This window comes from Tiliqua scincoides, chromosome 1, assembly GCF_035046505.1.
Source record: "Tiliqua scincoides isolate rTilSci1 chromosome 1, rTilSci1.hap2, whole genome shotgun sequence".
NCBI lineage: Eukaryota > Metazoa > Chordata > Lepidosauria > Squamata > Scincidae > Tiliqua > Tiliqua scincoides.
The window spans coordinates 133,660,015-133,681,126 of record NC_089821.1 but is presented as its reverse complement, the minus strand read 5'-3'; the positions used below and the strand labels follow the sequence as shown (position 1 = coordinate 133,681,126).

General features: G+C 49.5%; 1 protein-coding gene across 3 annotated transcripts in view; it reads right to left on the bottom strand.

Annotated features, from left to right (window-relative positions):
* Positions 1–21,112, bottom strand: part of PCNT (pericentrin) — a 117,683-nt gene that overhangs the window by 10,380 nt on the left and 86,191 nt on the right. For all 3 annotated transcript variants that reach the window (XM_066632089.1, XM_066632175.1, XM_066632252.1), the window contains 6 exons: positions 20,566–20,754; positions 18,590–18,763; positions 14,846–15,041; positions 14,075–14,297; positions 2,224–2,374; positions 3–695 (listed from right to left, as the gene is read on the bottom strand). In XM_066632089.1, the coding sequence (XP_066488186.1) occupies positions 3–695; positions 2,224–2,374; positions 14,075–14,297; positions 14,846–15,041; positions 18,590–18,763; positions 20,566–20,754 (1,626 nt within the window). The remainder of the gene's footprint in view (positions 1–2; positions 696–2,223; positions 2,375–14,074; positions 14,298–14,845; positions 15,042–18,589; positions 18,764–20,565; positions 20,755–21,112) is intronic.

Genomic DNA, 21,112 nt, shown 5'->3' with positions numbered 1-21,112 from the left:
ACCTGATTCTCTTGAGCTTTCTTCAGTTCCTTTAATTGAACTCTTTCTGTTTGTTGTTCATGCTTTCTTTCTTTGGCTCTTTGTTCTATTTTGTTCTCCTGCTCTCTCAGTGATCTAAGAATTGACTGCAGATGCTTCCATTCCCTTTTCAGCTGTGCCTCTTTTTCCTGCTGTACCTCCAAGGCATGGATTATGTCCTCTTTTTGATTTTGCAGAAATGCCTGGGTAACCTGTAAACTGGTGTTCAGATCTTTTTCCTTTTGAGGTTCTTCATGGCATAATTGCATTTCGCTTGTTTGTTTCTTAGAAACAAGTACCTGTTGACGTGTCTTTTCAATTATCATTGCTAGTTCCCTAGCATGTGACCTCTCTATATACAACTGAGCTTGAAGTTCTTGTAATGAATCTTTATGTTTACAAGACAAACACTCATTTATTCTCATGCTCAGCTGTTCTGTCAAAACACGTTCATGGTTCAAAGCATTTAAAAGCTCTAAACTACGGTTCTTCTCAATATCTACAGTCCTCTGCAGCTCCAAAATCTTATTTTGATCTTGGGATAATAGGGCCTCATAGCGAGAATTCTCAATTTGAAGTTCTTTACGGAGATTACTGTTTGCTACCTGTTCATGCTCTAAAGCCACAGATAGCTGGTTGTTTTGAATGCATTGTAGTTCCAAGGCAGCCTGCAACTCCTGTACGAGAGAAGAAATTCACTATCATTACACTAGACCAGGGGTGCTCAAACTTTCAACTTTAGGGATGCTGGACCTTTAACAAGTGTATAGAAGAGAGAATTGCAGCAGGTGCAACTTGTCATCCCACAGATGACAAGCTACACCTGCTGAAATTCTCTCTTCTATACACTTGTTAAAGGTCCAGCATCCCTAAAGTTAAAAGTTTGAGCACCCCTGCACTAGACCTTCAAAGGTTGTAAGCTATATTCCCTCTAAGGGCTCTACACCAGTGAGCATATCACTTTCCTGGTTGTGCAGCAGCTCAACAGTGTTTCTGGATGCACAGTGATGATGTCATGCCATTGTTGCCAGACATCTGGGAACACCAAGCTCCAAGGAGCTTGGCTTCGAGCTGCACAGCTTACAGTACATATGTACACTAAGAAACCTGTTTAGGTAACAAACTGAGTTATAATTAAGCTATGAACATAAAGGTACAAAATATTTAATGCCTCCAGGAATTCCAGTTTATAAATTAAATTTAAAAAGCAGATTTAGATCCAGAAGACCATAACTTGTTAGTTCCAAGTACGATAAGGTAAACTAGACATGCTGACACAACACGAAGACACAGTTTTACCGCCACTTAGGCAGGCAAATGAACCTGAGAAGGAAAAAGCTGCCTAAAAGTTTGCCTAAAGCTGCCTTGGGGGCCCCAATGCGGGGCAAATTAATTAATTAGTTAATTAATTAAATCCATGCAAAGCCATCTAGTGAGTTCATGGCAAAGATGAGAACTGAACTCAGAATCATACTGTTGGAAGGGACCTACAAGGTCATGTAGTCCAACCCCCCTGCAGAAGAGCTTGAAAAGTCCTGATTGGGAGCCCAATCCCTATCCTTGAGATATGCCAGTATGTCTCCATGTACACAGGTGCAATTATGGCCAGCAGATATGTCCAAGAGGCTGGCACAACACTGCAACACTGCACCGGCATAACTCATATGCTGGTGCAACTCTGATGGCAGAGAGGACAAGATGGGAAGGAGACTGGGGTGTGATGTGGGAAGGTGTGAGCAGGACAAGGAGGAGAATGTAGCCATATCCTACCCCCTTCAGACCACAGGCACACCTTCAATGCCCCCAAAATGCTACACCAACAACAGACCTGTTGTAGGAAGGAGTAACCTTGTGAGAAACAATTGGGGAAGGGAAAAATAGCAGCAAATTGCATCTGCTGCTATTCCCCTGCTCCACACACTTTCTTACCACAGGGCAGAGGATACAAACTCTATGATGCAGCCAATCACAGCACACCCACCTCTGTATTAGCCCCTGCCAAGAAAACTACAGCTCAGTTATAATAGGGAATAAGTGGGCATGAATGAGTTCTTGTATATAGAAAAGTTCCAAGTCAATTCTTCCCTCTATTCCAACCCATTCCTTCCTACAAAAATCCATTTTTAAAAGTCCTAAATAAATCCTTGCAGAATTTGGAGGCATACTAGAAGAATAAACAAACTATAGTTTCATTCAATATTTTACCTCTAATGCTTTTGACTTCTCATCCTCTCTTATCTTATGCTGATTCTGCTGTTCATCTAATGTATTCTGTAGTTCTTTTTCTTTAAGGTGTTCATTTTGAAAATCTTGAAGCAGAGCTGCCATAGCTTTCTCTTTATCTTCCAGAGCAGAACTAGTGCATATACAAGGTAAATGACATTTAAAAAAATAATTCATCTACTAATTCACACCATTCTTTTTTATAGCAGACAAAGCCTCTAGTTACTAAGGACACAAAAAGCACTCAAGTGACATTTCATCTATTGCTTTTCCCAAAATAGATTTAAAGCCCCTGTCAGGAAAATCAAGTCTTTAAAAATCTCTTTCTTACACTTCTAATGCTGCTCTTATGCAGTGGAGTCGCTAAGGGGTGCGGACTACTCCGGGTGACACTCTCAGGGGTTTGGGTTTGTCTGTGAGTGTGAGTGTGTGTGTGTGTGAGAGAGAGAGAGAGAGAGACTGACCACTACAGGCCAAAATTGTGAAAAATGCAAATTTTCTTACGTGAGAATTCCAGTTTTGGGGGAAGAAGAATGGCATTCTTGACTCCTGAGAAGCCCCTCCCCTCTAGAAGGCAGGTCAGTCCTAAAAAGAAGCCTCCTTCTTATGGGTGCCCCCTCACTCCTCAGACCGAACTCCCCATAGGATTGAGTCCGAAGTCAGTCTAACTCCCTGTTCCACGCTATAAGGACTGGATTAGAACTTAACATACCAACAGTTAAATAACTTTCGTCACAGCATGCTGGCAGTTCCAACAGACAACCAACTACAACCACAGGTGCCTATGGCCTGCTCTCCCCCCCCCACTCTAGGATGCTGTCCCCCGCCCCCGAGCCTGGTGCTGAGGTGGGTAGAATGCCACCCTTCTTCTCCCAGAACCGGAATTCTCAGTTAAGAAATTCCGCATTTCACTGGGGAAGGAAGGGTGTCATTCTTGACTCCTGGGATGTACCAGAGCTGTGTGGATGGGTGGGACCAGTGAGGGGCATCACTCATGATCTCATCACCTGTTGCAACCCCCTAACGCCCCATGGAGGCGTTGGACGAGGCAGCTGTGATCACATACGAATCAAACATGGATTTTTCAAACATATGGATTGATGCCCACATTGCAGCCCTACATATTTCTATGAAAGAAGAGTACCAATCAAACGCCACAGACATTGCTGTGCTCCTGACAAAATGAACTGTTACTCTGATGGCTCCTCCCTCCTGGGCCCTGTATGCCACCACTATGCAGAGACAGCCATTGGGCCAGGGAGCTGGCTGATGCCTTATGACCAACAGTGGACCCCTTAAGGGACTCAGCCTATCTGAATCCCTGGTCCTCTCCGTATAAAAATGGAGTGCCTTGCACACACCTAAAGTGTGCCAGATCATCTCCTTGGGGCGTGTGGGCTTGGGGCAAAAGGAACGAAGGACTACCTCCTGTGCCCCATGGAGCACTGGGTTAACCTTTGAGATGAAGGTAGGGTCCTGTTTAAGTACCACCTTTTTCCTGTGGAAGATGCATAGCCCGGGGTACACTGAAGATGCCCCCAGCTCTGACACTCTCCTTGCTGAGGTGATTGCCACCAGAAATAAGACCCTGAAGGTAAATTCCTTAAGTAGTACTGTAGCTGAGGTTTCAAATGTGGGGGACAGGGATGGGACCTGTGAGGGCTTCCAGGACCCCATTTAAGTTCCAGCTGGGGAATCTATGGACAGGTGGGGGGGAGGTTAAGGAGTGCCACCCCCCCTAGAAATCATCTCATGTGAGGGTGGGTCAAGAGACTCTCCCCAAATCTGCCCCCAAAACACTGCTCAGCTCCCACCTGCCTCTTAGCGTATTAGTGAACAGTCCTTTGTCCAGCCCATCCTGGAGAAGGGTTGCGATGCCCCAGTTTGAAAAGTCCTGCTCTAGGGTCTGCTTGCTCTTCACCTTCCTCAGTGAGCTCCCCCTCTTCCCTCAAAGGGTTTAGGGATGTCTGACAGCCCACTCCTGTCTACTCAGAAGAAAGTCCCATTGCAGTCAATGGAGCTAACTCCCAGAAAAGTGTGGGTAGGATTGCAGCCTTAGAGCCCAATCCCTGGCATGTCGACTCAGAAGTAAGCACCAGTATAATCAATGGGGTTTACTCTTCATTGTGTGGATAAGATTGCTGACGAAGAATGGTGCCTTCCTGCACTTGTAGGCTAGGGAGGGCTTGCAAGGCTTTGGGCGCTTTGACTCCCTTTGGTCTGAGTTTCGCCCACAGATGGAGGGGGATGAAGATGGGGCTGGGGATGGGGACAACAACTCTTAATCTGGGCTGCTGGAATCTAAAGCAGCCACATGTAACAAAATGTGGATTTGCTTAACTCAAAACTGATTGTTCTGAGAGCCAATGAGGTGTTGGCACACAGCAGGGAACCAATAAGGTGTTAGTATGAGTCAGCTCTCATTTCCATACATCAGAGCTGACACTAGAACTTTTATTCAGTTGTGTGTCTCAAGTTGTCACTTTTTGTTATTAAAACAAATACTTATAAAAGCGCTGGGCGACCTACTGCAGATACTTGCCCATAAGTTGATCTCACAGATAAGTCGAGGGCAGGTTTTAAGGCAAGAATCATAGAATTTTCTAAGACCCTTGGATAAGTTGGGGTCATAAACTTGGGGGCGAGGGGGTGTCTGATTGTAGTTTTGTCTGATTTCACCCTAGGCCAGATCCTGAAAAATAACCTACCAGTAATTGTTACCTAAGAACTGACAGTCTCTAATTTATTAAAAATATAGTAAAAGATCATAAGATTCATTTTTATTCATAAACTTTTAAATTCTGGTCTTCACCATCTTTTTGTAAACACTATCAAAGAGTAACTGCACTGTAAACAACATACTAATAGAAGAGTGGTTCCCAACCTGGGGTTCATGTACCCCCAGGGGCACTCAACAGAACCTTTAAAGAGAATGAAATAATGGCAGTGCTCCAGAATGCCTTGCAGGGTCAGCAAGGCAGGAAGGGAGGTAGCTAGTTGACTGTGAAAGCCCCACCAACAGCTAATTTTTGGTGATCGATCCATGTATGAACCAGTGACTGAAGACCAGCACAGGAAAAAAACTAAAACATTAAAAAGTGATCTATCGCTCAGAATTTCTCAGGACACTTCTGATGCAAAACAGTTTTGCAAAGGCAGAGTCTTCTGCTCTTAAGCCAGAAGCTCTACATATAACATACAACTTAGAACACAACTGGGAGTGTGCAATTCAATTCACAGCAGAGACAAGCAACAGCAAATGGCTGTGACCAAGTGCAGCTGCACATAGCTGAAACCCTATTTACTCAGAAGCAGACCCATTGCTTTCCCTGGGTGTTATTCCTAAGTAATGGTGCTCTGAATTGTAGTTTGTGAGACATTTGATGGGAGTATTTCCACTTTCAGGGAAGGTGCATCCTGCAGCTGCAACAAGCCCACCCTCACCTGGTCTGAGGGCTGTTTCCTCCTCTTGATTTACAGCAGGTTCAAGGCTGTCAGGGGGTTTCCTGGTCAGTTTCCCTGATTGCATGGCTTGTAAATAGGGAGCAGAGAAAGAGGGGCAGTGGGGAAGGGAGAAGAGAAGGGGGAGAAAACAGTACAACAGAGTGAAGACTGGTGGAGGGAAGAGAGGGGCTGGGGCTGAAGGGCAGAGAGAAGCAGGCAGTGCAGGAGTGGGGGCGGCTGTGTGGGGGCTCCCCTCCTCCCTCTTGCTCAGAAGAAGCGGATGCAGAGCTGTAGACTCTGCATGAAAAAGCAGCCCTCCCATTTCTCTCCCCATCTTCAAGCTACAATCTTTTCCTGGGAGTAAGCCCCATTGACAATAATGGAATAATAATGCCTTCTGAGTAGGCATGCACAGGATTGGGCTCAAAGGCTGCCATCCTATGTGCACATTCCTGGGAGTAAGCCCCATTGACAATAATAATAAATAATAATAATAAAACTTTATTTTTATCCCGCCCTTCTCCCTAACAGGACCCAGGGCGGCTAACAACATATTAAAAAACAATAGAATTTAAAAAACATTAATACAAACAGATAAAAACATTTAAAAACACACTACAGGGCCATAAAAACAGTAGTCAGATTAAAAGAGTAAAAGAGCAGATCACCGAGGAATCAAGCCTGTAAAACTAAAAGATGTATAAAAAGTTAAGAAGGCCAGAAATCAGAAGGCTTGTTTAAACAACAGTGTTTTCAGGCCTCGCCGAAAGCTCTCAAGAGAGGGAGCCATTCTCAAATCAAGGGGAAGGGAGTTCCATAATGTTGGTGCCACTACCGAGAAGGCCCTATTTCTTGCAGCCACCCCCCGGACCTCCTTGGGTGGCGGCACTTGCAAAAAGGCCTTCTCTGATGACCTGACAATTATTGTCTGATGACAATAATGGAATTTACTTCTGAGTAGGCATGCACAGGCTTGGGCTCAAAGGCTGCCATCCTATGCGCACTTTCCTGGGAGTAAGCCCCACTGACGACACGCATGGGACGCGCTCCAGGCTCCTGCTCTCCTTTCCTGTCCTTGCGAAGACTAGCAGGGGCAGAGGAGGAGGAGGAAGTCAGAGCCAAGGAGACCAGGCTCGGGGAGCCTGAGCGGGCGGGACAGCAATGCCCAGGAACAGCAATGAGGAGGGAGGCAGGCGAGCAGAGAGCTCCATCAGGCGCCCCCGCGCGCGGTGCACATCACCCTCCCCAGTAGCACCACAGCTGCTCTGCAGTGTGCCTGAAACAGCCCTGACCCCGAGTGGCCCCGGAGATAAGGCGAAGGGTAGATTCAGGAGCTATCTGTTGGGACAAATTTATCACCCTATAGGCAAGTATCTACGGTATACAGTTCTATGTTTAAATAAAGTTAATGGGGGGTTACACCAACCCTAGTGATGGCACTGCATTTATGCTGTGCGTATAATATTCTAATTTATTCTTTATAGTCTGATATGGAGGAAGATCTACCATGAAGGTGATGCCATGAGCTTTTACACTGGATAACACAAACTCTAGAGATGCCTTTGCTCCTATGTGGGTCTTCCACCTAAGGGACTGTCAAGGTCTAAACCTGCTAAGCTTCAGCAATGATGCAGTATCAGGTGTTTCTACACCATTCACCAGAACAGTATGCAATATGACTGCAGCACAGTTTCACAGTCCAGAGCACTGAATGATATAAGTAGTCAATTCCCTGTATACACAGACCCAAAACATTCTCAACTGCTTTAGAACATGGGCTCTCAAACTCACAGGGAGTTTGAGATCCACCTTTTTAAAGCAATTGAGAATGTTTTAGGTTCAGAGAATACTCAGGGAGTTTGAGACTGCAAATAGGTTTTGGCAGGAGTGCGGGAAAGGGAGCAACGTGGTCTGCAGAACTGTGTCACTGCTGGGGTTGCAGGGTTTTTTAAAAACTTACCCCTGCCTGCAACAGCCTCCTGGGGGTGCCGGGAGCCCCATGGAGCCCTCTGCAGGCCCCCCCCTCGCCTCAGAATAATTAAAAAATGTGATCGTGACCGCTCCTGGTTTCATAACCACCACCTGGAAGCGGGTCATGATCACATTTTTTAATTATTCTGAGGCGAGGGGGGGGCCTGCAGAGGGCTCCATGGGGCTCCCGGCACCCCCAGGAGGCTGTTGCAGGCAGGGGTAAGTTTTTTAAAAAGCCCCTGTGACCCCCAGCAGCAACACAGATTGCGTCCTGTGGATCATGTCACTGCCTTCCCCCCTTCCCTATGCTTTAAAGTGCCGGGGCATGACCCACCAATTTGAGAAACCATTGCTTTAGAATATAAGCCAGAGAGGGGCAATGCAGATGAAAGTGCTGGCTATGTGGGCAGGATGGAATTTGAGATAAGAAAACGGGCAGATTTGTACTTACCGTGAATCCCCCTTCTCAGTTGTCTCCATGTCCGGATTAGTCCTTATAAGTGGGTAGCTCCTCCCTCTCAGGTAAGCAGGCCAGAGTCTTTTGGTCATCCTGAGGGGAGGGGCTGCCTGGACCCCCCAGACTGTCCAAGCTTGAAGAGCCCTGCCCCTGACACCAGATGTCTTGTGTCCATCCGGGTGCACTGTAGTGGCAGTTGTCTGGTGTCACGTGCTGCATTGTGTGTTGGCTCGGGGGATGAGCGCAGAATGGGCCCAGGTGGCGCGGGGCCCTACCCCAGGTCTATTGCTACTCTGCGCTGTACTGTGTCCCCCTGACTTTACCATTCTGGAGTTCAGTATGTCTGTTTATCCTCCTTTTTTTTTTTTCGGCTGTGAGGGCGGGCGGACTAATCTGGACATGGAGACCACTGAGAAGGGGGATTCACGGTAAGTACAAATCTCCCCGCTCTCCAATGGGATCTCCATGTCTATCTTAATCCTTACAAGTGGGATGTGCCCAAGCAGTGCTCCTCAAGGGTGGGAGCTGCCGTAAGCTTATAGAGCCATGCTCTGGAGGACGTGCCTTGCGAAGGCTGCATCCCCAGAGGCAAAGGCGTCGCTCTTGTAGTGTTTGATAAAGGTGTTAGGCGAGCTCCAGGTAGCTGCCCTGCATACTGCCTCCAGGGAGGGGTGAGCCCTGAATGTGGCTGAGGTGGCAGCCCCCCTGAGGGAGTGGGCCACTATGCCCTTAGGGGGGGTCCTTGCCAGATGCCCTGTAGACCTCGGCTATGGCCTCCCTAACCCATCTGGAAATGGTGGCGGGAGACACTTTCCTGCCTTGGTCACTAGGTCGGAATGAGACAAACAAGGCCTCTGAACACCGGTGGGCTGATGTCTTGGAGAGATAAAAGCTCACCACCCGACACACGTTGATGGGATGCCATTCCCGCTCTCTGGGATGAGAAAGGTTGGGGCAGAAGGTGGGTAGCACCACCTCCTGCGAGCGGTGAAACAGGGAGTTCACCTTGGGTAGGAAGGTAGGGTCAGTGCGGTAGACAATCCTGTCCTCCTGCATCTGGCAGAGTTCCTTGGCTACGGAGTGGGCTGCCAGCTGACACCCTTCTGGCAGAAGTCACGCCCAACAGGAAGGCAGTCTTCTGCGATAATAGCTTTAGCGAGCATGTCGCCAAATCTTCAAAAGGAGGCCTCATCAACGCCCTCAGCACCAGTGTCAGATCCCAAGTGCGGTGTCATGGGGGCGGGTCGAGGAGACTCACACCATTGAGGAATTTTCTGACATGCGGGTGTGACGCCAGGGCCCTTCCCTTGGGGGACCCCAGAATGGAGGCGACTGCTGAGACCTGTCTCTTAAGGGTGACCGTGCTGAGGTCCTTGTCGAGGTCTGCCTGGAGGACGCTCAGGAAGTCCTTGACCCTGATCCTCTCTGGGTCAAGATTTCGGAATTGGCACCATTCAGTTAGGACCCTCCAGGTTCCGTTGTAGACCCAGTTGGTGGATCCTCTCCGGTCGGAGGAGAGTAGCCAGGACGGCAAGGGAGTAGCCTGACTTGGCTAGTCTTTTCTGCTCAATCTTTAGGCAGCTAGATGGAGTTTGGCCGTCTGTGGGTGAAGGATTGGGCCCTGTGACAGAAGGTCCAGGCGCTGGGGGAGGAGAATGGGTGGGGAGATGGCCAACTCCCACAGGTCCAGGCACCAGGGCCGGCGGGGCCAGTTTGGGGCTATGAGGAGGACCTCGGCCTGCTCTAGCCTGAACTTCATGAGGACCCTCTGAAGGAGCTTTGTGGGGGGAAAGGCATACGTTACCCCTTGGGGCCACCGTTGGTGGAGTGTGTCCATCCCCTCTGCTTCCAGACAGTGTTCCCGGGAGAAGAACCTCAGCAGCGGGTGGTTGTGGCTGCTGGCGAACAGGTCTATGGTCATTGGACTGAACTGGAGGTTGATCCATGTGAGACCTGCAGGTGAAGCCTCCATTCTGAATGGTCGAGGTCCTGGTGACTCAGCCAGTCTGCTGCTGTGTTTTCCAGCCCGGCAATGTGCTCGGCTCTGATGGAGGTGAGGTTCTTTTCCGTCCACAGCATCAGCCTGTGTGCCTCCATCTGCAGGGCTGCTGACCTGGTGCCCCCTTGACGGTTTATGTAGGCCCTTGCCGCAATGTTGTCGGTGTACACTAGTATGTCCTGACCTCTGAGTCAGGGAGGGCCAGCAGTGCTATTTGAATGGTCCTCAGCTCTAGCAGGTTGATGGGAGCCGTCCTCTCGCTTGGGGACTAGCAGCCCTGGGCTACCTCCTCGGGGCTATGGGCCCCCCATCCCTGGAAACTCGCGTCTGTGAACAGGATGGCTCTGTGGTGTATCTGGATGGGCGAGCCCTGGTCCAACCTGTGTGGCTGAGTCCACCATCAAAGGTCCTTGAGAGTGAGGGGGTCCAGTCTGACACGCTTGCTCCTTTTGGAGACGATGAAGTCCTGGAACGGCAGCAGCAGGTGCTGGAGGAACCGTGCCCTGTACCTGGCCCAGGGAATGATGTCCTGGCAGGAGGTCAGCATGCCCAGGAGACGGGCCAACATCAGTACGTCCGGTCTGGGGGAGCGGAGGACAGCGTTGATCAGGTCTGCAGTCCTGGTCCGCCATTCTGGGGACAGGAAAACCTTGAACTGGGAGGTGTTGATGATTGCTCCCAGGTGTTCTATGGTCTGTGAGGGTGTCAGGTGACTCTTCTCCAAGTTGATGAGGAACCCGTGGTTCCGGAGACATTGGACGGTCTGGTGCAGGTGTAGGGCGCCCTCTTCTGGTGAGGCAGATCTCAGAAGGACGTCATCCAGGTATGGAAAGGCGGACATGCCGCTTGTGCGCAATCAGCACAATGAGGATTTTGGTGAAGGCCCTTGGTGCTGAAGATAGGCCGAAAGGGAGTGTCCTGTACTGATGGTGCTCGTTCTGGCAGCAGAACCTGAGGGAGGGCGGTGGGAGGGCAATATGGGCAAGTGCAGGTACGCCTCCTGGACATCCAGCGAGGTCATGTAGCTGTGCCTTCTGATGGACATCAGGATGGAGCGTAGGGTCTCCATCTTGAATTTCTGTTGACGCATCCATCTGTTGAGCCACTTGAGGTCAAGGATGGCCCTGGTGCTGCCGGATCTCTTGGGCACGGTGAAGAGGTGGGAGTACACCCCGGCCCCCCGCTGCTCCCTTGGAACGGGTTCGATGGCCCCAACCTGAAGGAGGTGTTGGATTGCCTCGAGTGTCTTGCCATGCTTTAGTGGGCACTTGGGTCTGGGGACCCGTAGGAACCAGTTGGGGGGAGTCACATGGAGTTCCAGTGAATACCCCCAGCGGATGATGTTCTGCACCCACTGGTTGGTGGTCACCTCGTCCCATCTGTCCGTGAAGTGTTGTAGCCTTCCGCCAATGATGTGGGACGAGGATGGTTGGTCGTCATTGAGACTTTGGGCCCTTTGCGCCAAATTGCTGGGGCTGCTGCCCTCTGGGCTTGTGGGCTGGCCGTCTTGAGTGCCAGACGGGACTTTGACTTCTGAAAGGGGCTGCCGAGGATGAGGTAATGGATTGAGAGCTCCTTGATGGCCGAAAGGGCTGGCGCTAGGACTGTTGGGCGAGCCTTGGGTTCCTCTCCCTGGTGGGCAGTACCCTCTTCTTTCCCCTGAACTCCACCAGTAGCGGGTCCAGGGCGTCCCCGAACAACTTGGCTCCCTGGAAGGGGAGGCTGGAGACCCTGGCGTGTGAGGTTGGATCCACATCCCAGCTACGCAGCCAGGTGCTGCAGCGCATGGCAACTCCTGCAGCCATGGCCCTGGCCGAGAACTGCAGGGCACCTGCTGTTGCATCTGTTACAAAGACGGCAGCTGAGGCCACCTTTCTGATATCCGAGCGAGCCCTGGAGCGTAGCTTGTGGGTCTCACTGAACTGCTGAAGCCAAAGGACCAACGCTCTGGAGCAGAGGGAAGCGGAGGCCCGCAGTGCATTGGAGGAGGCCTCAAATCCCCTCCTGGTGGCTAGTTCTACCTTCTTGTCTGCTGGGTCCCTTGGGAGACCGTCATGGTCTGTGGGGAGGATGGCTGGGGATCCCAGTGCTGCTACTGGGGCGTCCACTAGGGGTGACTTGAGGCGGGCCATGACCTTTGGGGGAAGGTTGTAGAACCTGGTGGAAGGCTTGCTGGGGTCCCTGCCCCTATTTGGGTTATTCTACTCCTTGTCCACCAGTTGCTGGAAGGAGGGAAGGAAAAGCACTGGGGGGTTTCCTGCTGGTTTGGGAAGACTGTTGGGAACCCCCACTTGGCCTTGGGCCCGGTATCCTCGGGGCGCTCAGATTGCAGGTCTAGCACCTGAAGCACCCCTGAGATTAGCCTGTTAAACTGCTCAGTGTAGAAGAGGTGGGGCTTGTGTGTCTCAACCTTGTCCTCTGATATTTCTCCCTCCTCCGCAGATGAGGTGTGGGAGCTCCCTTCGCCCTGATCCTGCTCCTGGAGGTGGGTGTGTTCGGGGGTGGCACTGCACATGGATGGCGTCTGGCGCCTCTGGGAGGGGAGGGATTGTGGGTTCATCTTCGCCTTCCTCCTCTTCCTCCTCCTCTGGAGTGGAAGCTAGGAACCCCGTGGGTGGGTGCTCTGGGGTGCCCCCCCCGTGGTTGCTGGTGTGCCTACATAGCAGCGTTGACGCTGGCCTGGACCATGTCCTGGATGGCCCTGGAGAACTCTCCCCAGTCTAAGGCGCTGAGCCCCATGCGGGGAGTGAGCACATCAGGGGCCTCGTTGGGGGTGGCCATGTTTGAAGGGGGTGCCCGCCAGTTTGGGGGGGCACCACTTTTCCAAAGTCCAGTCCGGTCCGCACGTGGTCCTCTCCTCCGCTGCTCTCCTGCTGTTGCTGGAGGTGGCTCAAGCAGCTGCACAAGATGGCACCCACCAACTGCGTGGCACCCTGGAACAATGGGGAGGGGAGGAGGAAGCACCGCAACCCCGCTGCTGCTGAGGGAAAGCTGCTCCGGAGGCTTGCTGCAGCCGGAGCGCTTGCGGACGAGTCTGCCTTGCCCCTGCCAGGTGCAGGGGGGCGAGCGGCTGGAGACGCGGGAGTGCTTGCTGGGTGTGCGGCTGCCACCGCTTAAGAGGTTGTTGTTGTTAAGGGGGGGCTGCCCTGGAGTCAGATGAGGGCAGCCTGGGTGCTCCCATGTTGCGTGGCTGCTGCCGCTAAAGCGGCTGCCCTGGGTCAAGCGAGGGCAGCCCTGAAAGCGGGCTCGGTTAGCTGCTGCCTCACAGCAGAGGCACGGAGCTCAGTTGCAGAAGGTCTCGAAATTCAAGTGTAGAGTTGGCTGCCTTGCTCTAAAGCAGGAGCCTCCAGGCAGGCTGCTGGTAAAACAAAGGAAAAATTTCTTAAAGGGACAGCAGCCGTTCTTGCCTGCTGGAAGGCTAGAGAGTTAGGAAAAAGTTTCTTAAAGGGACTGCAGGCAGTATTGCCTGCTGGAAGGTTGGAGAGTTAGGGAAAAGGTAAAAAGAAGAATAAAATACCCTCTTAGCTTCTCCAGTGTGGGGGGGGGCTCCCCTCAGGATGACCAAAAGTCTCTGGCCTGCCTACCTGAGAGGAGCTACCCACTTGTAAGGACTAAGACAGACATGGATATCCCACTGGAGAACAGTTACAACAATGATACTACAAGATTGCAACAGTAAGGGTAACCAATGAAACAACCAATCAGAAGTAACAAGCAAGCATTGCTAGTAAAATACTTGAAATCTGAAAACTTTCAGAATTTGAGTGCCTGGTATTATAGGAGGATTTTGGTCCAAAGGCATCACAATTCAATTCTGTGATGTAATGTTATGATGCAAAATGACAGGACTGGCAAAATCACTCAGTCACAACAGTCACAATATCCCCCCCTCCAAAAAAGTATAGAAAATGTAGTGAAAGATTATTAACATACAAATGTGCAGATTCCACATGTAGTTTTACCTGTACTTGATTACTTCCTTCTGGAGTTCCTGTAAGGAGTTTTGTAGCTTCTCATTTGTTTGCTTGGTTTCAGAGAGATCCGCTTTCAAGTTAAGTATTGCAGTGTGTTCTTGCTTCAGTAGTTCATGCAACTCTGAGGCCTTCTCTTGTTCATTTTTTAGAGAAGTCTGCAAGTCGCTTGCAATTGATTTCTCCTGCTGAAGTTTATATTCAAGTAATTCAACTGAGAATAAATAAAATATTACAAAAATTAAGACTCTAATAAGTTAAATGTAGCAAAGCTATAACTGAATGAAGTATTTAGTTTTTTCAAGGCAACTCCAAGAAAATTCATACATGAAGGTTAAGTTCCCATTAACTGGATTTTTTTGATGTAGCCAACAAAGGCAAGTCACAGCTACCTTGTTTTAGATACAGCTCTTAAAAGGTTTTATTTTAGGTCCACTGGTGATGTTTGCTTGTACAATCTGTTTCCCTTTCCATAATTCAAATCAAGCCACAAAGAGATATTCATTTCACTTTCTATCAAACTCCATCTACCCAAGGTGCAAGCTTATTAGAAGCTCAACTGAGTCACAACATTACTTGATGCTGTTTTTTGTGTGTTTGATTTTCACTGAAAAGGAATTCTCATATGGGGAAAGTGAAATAATACAGAAAGACTTGCATAAGTTCATACTGCTGTTATGGTTTTTTTTTAACTTTTGTGTGAGTGCTTGCAAAATGAAGGTTCATTGCAAAATGAAGAGAGAAATAAACATCTGGCACTACCCTGCCTTCGAAGCTGATGTTCCTGTTGACTTCCATGATTCTCTGTATTAATAAGAGTTGCTTGGAGTTGCTGCAGCTTCTCCTGGTTTTGAAAATGCATCAGGCGCAACTGAGCTTGAAGGTCCTGTATTTCGGTAAGTAAGCTGTTCCTGTCTGAAGATAAAAGATGCTCCAAAACTATCTTTTGCTGTTGTTCCTGAAATGAAATCAAGCCTATTTCAGACATACTGTAGATTTTTTAGCGTGTAAATTCAAAACTCCACATTAATTGCTTTTCCTTGACAATCCACAATTTTAAAGTCTTATATGCAGAAGCAGCAGTTTTCTTCTTTCACCAAGGATAATTAACTCAAATTATTGCAGCTGCTAGGAATTCAAAAGACAAGGCTGTTAATTATGCACAATTAAGAAATTTAATCAAGAAGTATAACATACTACACTTGATCTTCGCTAAAAGACTAAGGCAGTAGTATTCAAACTGGGGCGTTGCGACACCCCAGCCTGTGGGTCCTGGCCACTGCCCCCTTAAGGGGCGGGGGCAGCCAGGAGACAGGGGGAAGGTAGCAGCGCAATCTGCAGGATCACGCCACTCGGGGGGGGGGGCTGCAGGGGCTTGGGTGCACTTGCCCAAGCCTCCTGCAGCCTCCTGGGGGTGCGGGGAGCCCTGCGGAACCTTCAGCAGGGCTCCTCAGGTCAGGAAAAGCGAAAGCGGAGCGATCGCGCCCCGCTCCACAAAACCAGAAGTGGAGCACAATTGCTCCGCTTTCCCTTCTGACAGGGCTGCAGCGACTGGGGCGCACCTGGTCCCAGCTCAGGGAAAGGGGCGGATCGCGCTCGGCTTCCACTTTTGGGTGAGTGCATCCCAATCCCTGCTGCCTTCCCCCACCGCCTCCCCCCTGCCCCCGCAAAGACTTACTGCGGGTTTCAAACTCCTGGAGAGCTTGAAAACTGCAGGACTAAGGGCAGAATCCTAACCAGGTCTACTCAGAAGTAAGTCCCATTTTGTTCAATGGGGCTTACTCTCAGGAAAGTGTAGTTAGGATTGCAGCCTCAGAAGCACAGACATAATGTAGCAGATTTTGTATTTATGGTAGGGGTATCAGGCTTCGCCTGAAGGTTTAGGCTTGTTGTGACTTCCTACCTCCGCAGAGGTGGGGGACCGTTTTCTGTAGCCCGCCCCCAGAGGCTAATGGATCCTGAAGGTTTCCTGAGGGCTCTGGGGGATTTCACCACTGCCAAGACTGGCGTCTCATCTGAGGCCCTGGCTGACCTCTGGAATGGGGAAATGACCAGGGCAGTGGATGAGATTGCTCCGGAGCGACCTCTGCCACGTCGCAGACTCGGAGCGGCCCCTTGGTTCACTGAGGAGCTGCAAATGATGAAGCAGCAGAGCAGACGTCTAGAGCGACAGTGGCAGAAAACTCGGGATGAATCCAATCGGACACGGAGTAGAGCTCATTGCAGAACCTATTCCATGGCGGAGGTAGCAGCGAAGAGATCGTTCTTCTCTGCTACCACTGCGTCTGCTGACAACCGTCTGGCAGAGCTGTTCCGTGTAGTGCGGGGCCTCCTCCATCAGGCCCCTCCAGTAGACCAGGAGGAATACACGGTCAGCCGCTGTGACGTGTTTGCACAACATTTTGCAGATAAAATTGATCGTATTCGTCACAACTTGGATGCCAAATTGACAATGTCTGATGATGTCCCCTTGGCAACTGCTTTGTCCAGTGTTGTGGGATTCTTTTCAGCTTGTACAGCCTGAGGATGTGGACAGACTCCTTTGGAGTGTGAAGCCATCTGCCTGCCTGCTTGACCCTTGCCCAGTTTGGCTGATAAGAGCTGCCCAGGGTGGACTGGCTGAATGGACAGGGAGGGTGGTCAACTCTTCCTTGATGGAGGGGACGTTGCCATGTGCTTTGAAACAGGCGGTGGTTCACCCCCTCCTGAAGAGGTCCTCCACTGTATTAGACAACTACCGGCCAGTCTCCAACATCCCGTTTCTGGGCAAGGTAACTGAGCAGGTGGTGGCGTCCCAACTCCAGAGGGTCTTGGATGAAGCGGATTATCTGGATTCTTTTCAATCTGGTTTCAGGCCGGGCTTTGGGATGGAAACTTCCTTGGTTGCCTTGGTGGATGACCTATGCCAGAGACTGGACAGGGGGAGTGCGTCCCTGCTGGTCCTGCTGGACCTCTCAGTGGCTTTCGATACTATCGACCATGGTATACTTCTGAGCCGATTGGCCGAGTTGGGAGTTGGAGGCACTGTTTTGCGGTGGTTCCGCTACTACTTGGAGGTTCGGTCCCAGATGGTGCTAATGGGGGATGCCTGTTCGACACCCTGGCCCTTGAGGTGTGGGGTGCCACAGGGCTCAATTCTGTCCCCCGTGCTATTTAACATCTACATGAAACCACTGGGAGAGGTCATCCGGGGGTTTGGAGTGGGGTGTCATCAATATGCCGATGACACCCAGCTCTATCTCTCCTTTCCACCAGACTCCAGGGTGGCAGTTGAGGGCCTGGAGCGCTGTCAGGAGGCAGTGAGGATCTGAATGGGGGCTAACAAGCTGAAATTAAATCCGAATAAGACAGAGGCTCTCCTGGTTCGGAAATCCTCGAAGCAGATGCTGGACAATCAGCTTGCGCTGAATGGAGTTGCACTCCCCCTGAAGGAGCAGGTCCACAGCTTGGGGGTCCACCTGGACTTGCAGCTGCTCCTGGATTTCCAGGTGGTGGCTGTGGCTAGGGGGGCCTTCACTCAGCTTCGGCTGGTGCACCAGCTGCGGCCGTACTTGGATCATGCAGACCTGGCCACGGTGATCCATGCCACGGTGACATCGAGGTTAGATTATTGTAACACGCTCTATGTGGGGCTGCCCTTGAAGACGGTTCGGAAACTGCAACTAGTGCAGAATGCGGCGGCCTGTGTAGTTACTGGAGGTAGGTGGTTCGACTCTGTCAGTTCGCTTCTCCAGCGGCTGCACTGACTGCCCATTCATTTCCGGGCCCAATTCAAGGTGCTGGTTTTGACCTTTAAAGCCCTATACTGCTCTGGGCCAGGGTATCTTAGAGATCGCCTACTCCCGTACAATCCGGCTCGTCCTCTTAGGTCATCAGAGAAGGCCTTTTTACAAGTGCCGCCGCCTAGGGAGGTACATGGGGTGTCGGCAAGAAACAGGGCCTTCTCGGTAGTGGCACCAACGCTATGGAACTCCCTTCCCCTTAACTTAAGAATGGTTCCCTCTCTTGAGACTTTTCGGCGAGGCCTGAAGACCCTTCTGTTTAGACAAGCCTTCTGAGTTCTCAGCCTTTTTAAACATCTTTTAAACATCTTTTAAAAATTTTTACAGGCCTGATTCTTTTATGATTTGCTGCTCTATGCTCTTTTTACCAGACTATTTTTTATCTGACTGCTGTTTTTATGATATGTGTTAATATGTTTTTATTTATTTTAAATTATGTTTTTAATCTGTTTTAACCTGTTGTAAGCCGCCTTGAGTCCCTTCGGGGAGAAAGGCGGGGTAAAAATAAAGTTATTATTATTATTATTTATCAGTATGTAAAGGTAGTCAAAGACAAGCATTGTAAAACATTTTTCTTCTCCATATGATTTTTTCCCCATTTTCAGGTTCTGATTAAGAAAGCATTTTTAAAAATCTAAGAATAAAAGGAGAAACCCACTGTGCCTTGTTACAACCCCACAATCTACCAACAATATAACAGGTAAATATTTGACATATCTCATACTTGCTGTTTCACCATATGCTCCAGTTTTTCTATTAATGAGCCTTCATCTCCAGCTCCAGGATTGCAAAAATGGGACTGCAAGTAGCTTTGTAACATGTTTCGCTCCTTTTCCAACACACACTGAACTGCCTGAAGTAGTTCTCCTCTCCAGTCAAAAAAAGCAGATGACAATTCCTACAAGAAAACAGTTATTCCTCTAACTATAGAGGTAATCATACTATTTTTGTTGCATTTCTGATTCTGTTTTGAGATGAAGACCTTACACCTCATTCTGCAGTACTTTACTCATTCACCAAAGCCCCATGCAAAGCATAACACACACTCTGTCCCCGCGCAGAAGACTAGAGCAACCCTTACTAGAACACAACTCCACATACAGTATATGTGTATGTGTGTAGTGTACCACGCTCATTAGGTAGATATTCCATGTCAAATGTGGACATCTGGATTTTACAAAGGTTTAGAACAATGTTTCTCAACATTTGTCCCCCGCTATACCACTTCCCATGGTCCACCTACTGGAAGTACCACCAGAAGTAATTAGCAATAGTGACATCACCATTTACTTCCAGATTGGGAGGCCAGACGCAGCTAACACCGGTAAGAGGCACAGGGCAGATGGGAGTGGTTTTTCAAGCATGTGAAAAGTGCATGCTGGAGCTGCCTGCCAAACTCAGCCTCCTACTGCTGCCTGTCGCATTGCATTTCTTGTCTAGTTGACAGGCAGCAGGAGTCTGGGGGTCCTGTACATTCCACTGGGCACCACTTCAAGCACCACTGGTGGTATGCATAACACTGGTTGAGAAACACTGGTTTAGAATGTTTTATAAAATTGGAATGTGCTCTCTCTCTCTCTCTCTCTCTCTCACACACACACACCCCTCTAAGCAAAAAACCATAAAAGCTTCCTGGCAAGGGCATGTTTGATCAAACTGGAGCAATTTGATTTTGTGACACTAGTGTACAGTATTTATCAAAATATTCTGTACATCAGTCATGTATTACTATAGTTTTGGAAACAAAGCTGGTGTTGCATAGCGACTGAAGAGCTATGAATCAGGACTTTCCTAGCCTGAATGTTGCACTTGTCATGAACTCACTAGGCGACCTAAGGCAAGTCAAGACCACCCAGATTTGCAATATAACAACATTTAGGGAGCAATCCTACCCTGCAATGGAACAGGCAAGCCACGAGGCTTGTGCTGTATCCAGCGCAGGATAGGGGCCCAAGGCGGCTCAGCCAGAGGCAAGGGGAAGTATTTCCCCTTGGATCTCCCCTCAGACTTGCGCCTGAGGTGGCACAAGTCTGAGAGTGGAGTGGCTTGAAGCCGCTCTGATCTCCCAGGGAATGGGGGTTGTGATCTGGCATAATTGCCGGATCCCAGTCCCGCCTCCCACTCCTTTTTCATCCACCCCCAGGGCCGCCCACTACCCGCCCCCCTTCACCCAGGAATGCCTCCCTCCTCCCCACCTCAGAGCCTTGCGTCGGCTCAGCTGGGCTGACGCAAGCCTCGCAGAGGAAGCTGCCACAGAGGCTGGATTCAGCCTTCGTATGTTGGCGCACCTCTGTGTGCTGATGTGGCTTACTCCTGAGTAGGTGCAAACGTGCCTTATGGCACATTTGCAACCCTCCTGAGCTGACACAAGGGACTTGAGTTGGCCCATGTGCACTTCAGAATTGTTCCCTTAGCCTCCAAGATCGATCCAAGCACTGCAACAAGATAATATGCATGAAGCACTTGGAACACTCAAAAGTACTATACAAACATTAAATATCATTGTATTATTTCTGACTGCCTTGGCCTATGTGTTAACAGTTGTCCTATCTTTATAGTTTATTCTTCTTTGCGCCAAACTTCTCCTGTATTCCCTGGGAAACAAACATTCACATTTGCGCCACTCATGATCTAAATAACCCCTCCCCTCAAAAGTACTAAGAGGTTTTAAATAAGGAAAACTGTATTCTCGCTCTATACCTTGTCATCTTTATTTGGCACTTTGTTGAGATAATCCTTCAGTGACTGTACTGCATCAAGCAAGGTTAGTCTCTCTCTTTGCCATCCCTCTACTGTCTGCTGATCAATTTTTTTATCACTAAGAGGCAGAGATTTTTCTGACAAAACCAGTATCTTGTAGCTCTCTTCGTATACCATCTTCAACACATTCTGAAAGAGGGCAAATATGTTAGCCGATAACAAAGAGCCCATAATAACCAAAGACGTTCACCATCTGAAACAGTTCTGCTGTCTTGCAGTTTGCAAATAATATAGTACCAGAGCAAAATTTCTCCCCACTGTGGCCATAACATGGTTCAAGTATGTGGAGGAACTGAAGTTTTTCACTGGACAGCTTGTTCAGGGACCATCAAGTGACAGGAACATGTGATAGGGCCTTCTGGTGGCAGTGCTCAAAATATGGAACTCCCTTGCACGGCAGCCAAGCTTGATTAGCCACTGGAGATTAGCCCCATGACAAGTGTCCTGCAAAAGCATTTTTATTTCAACATGGCTTTCTGTTAACAGA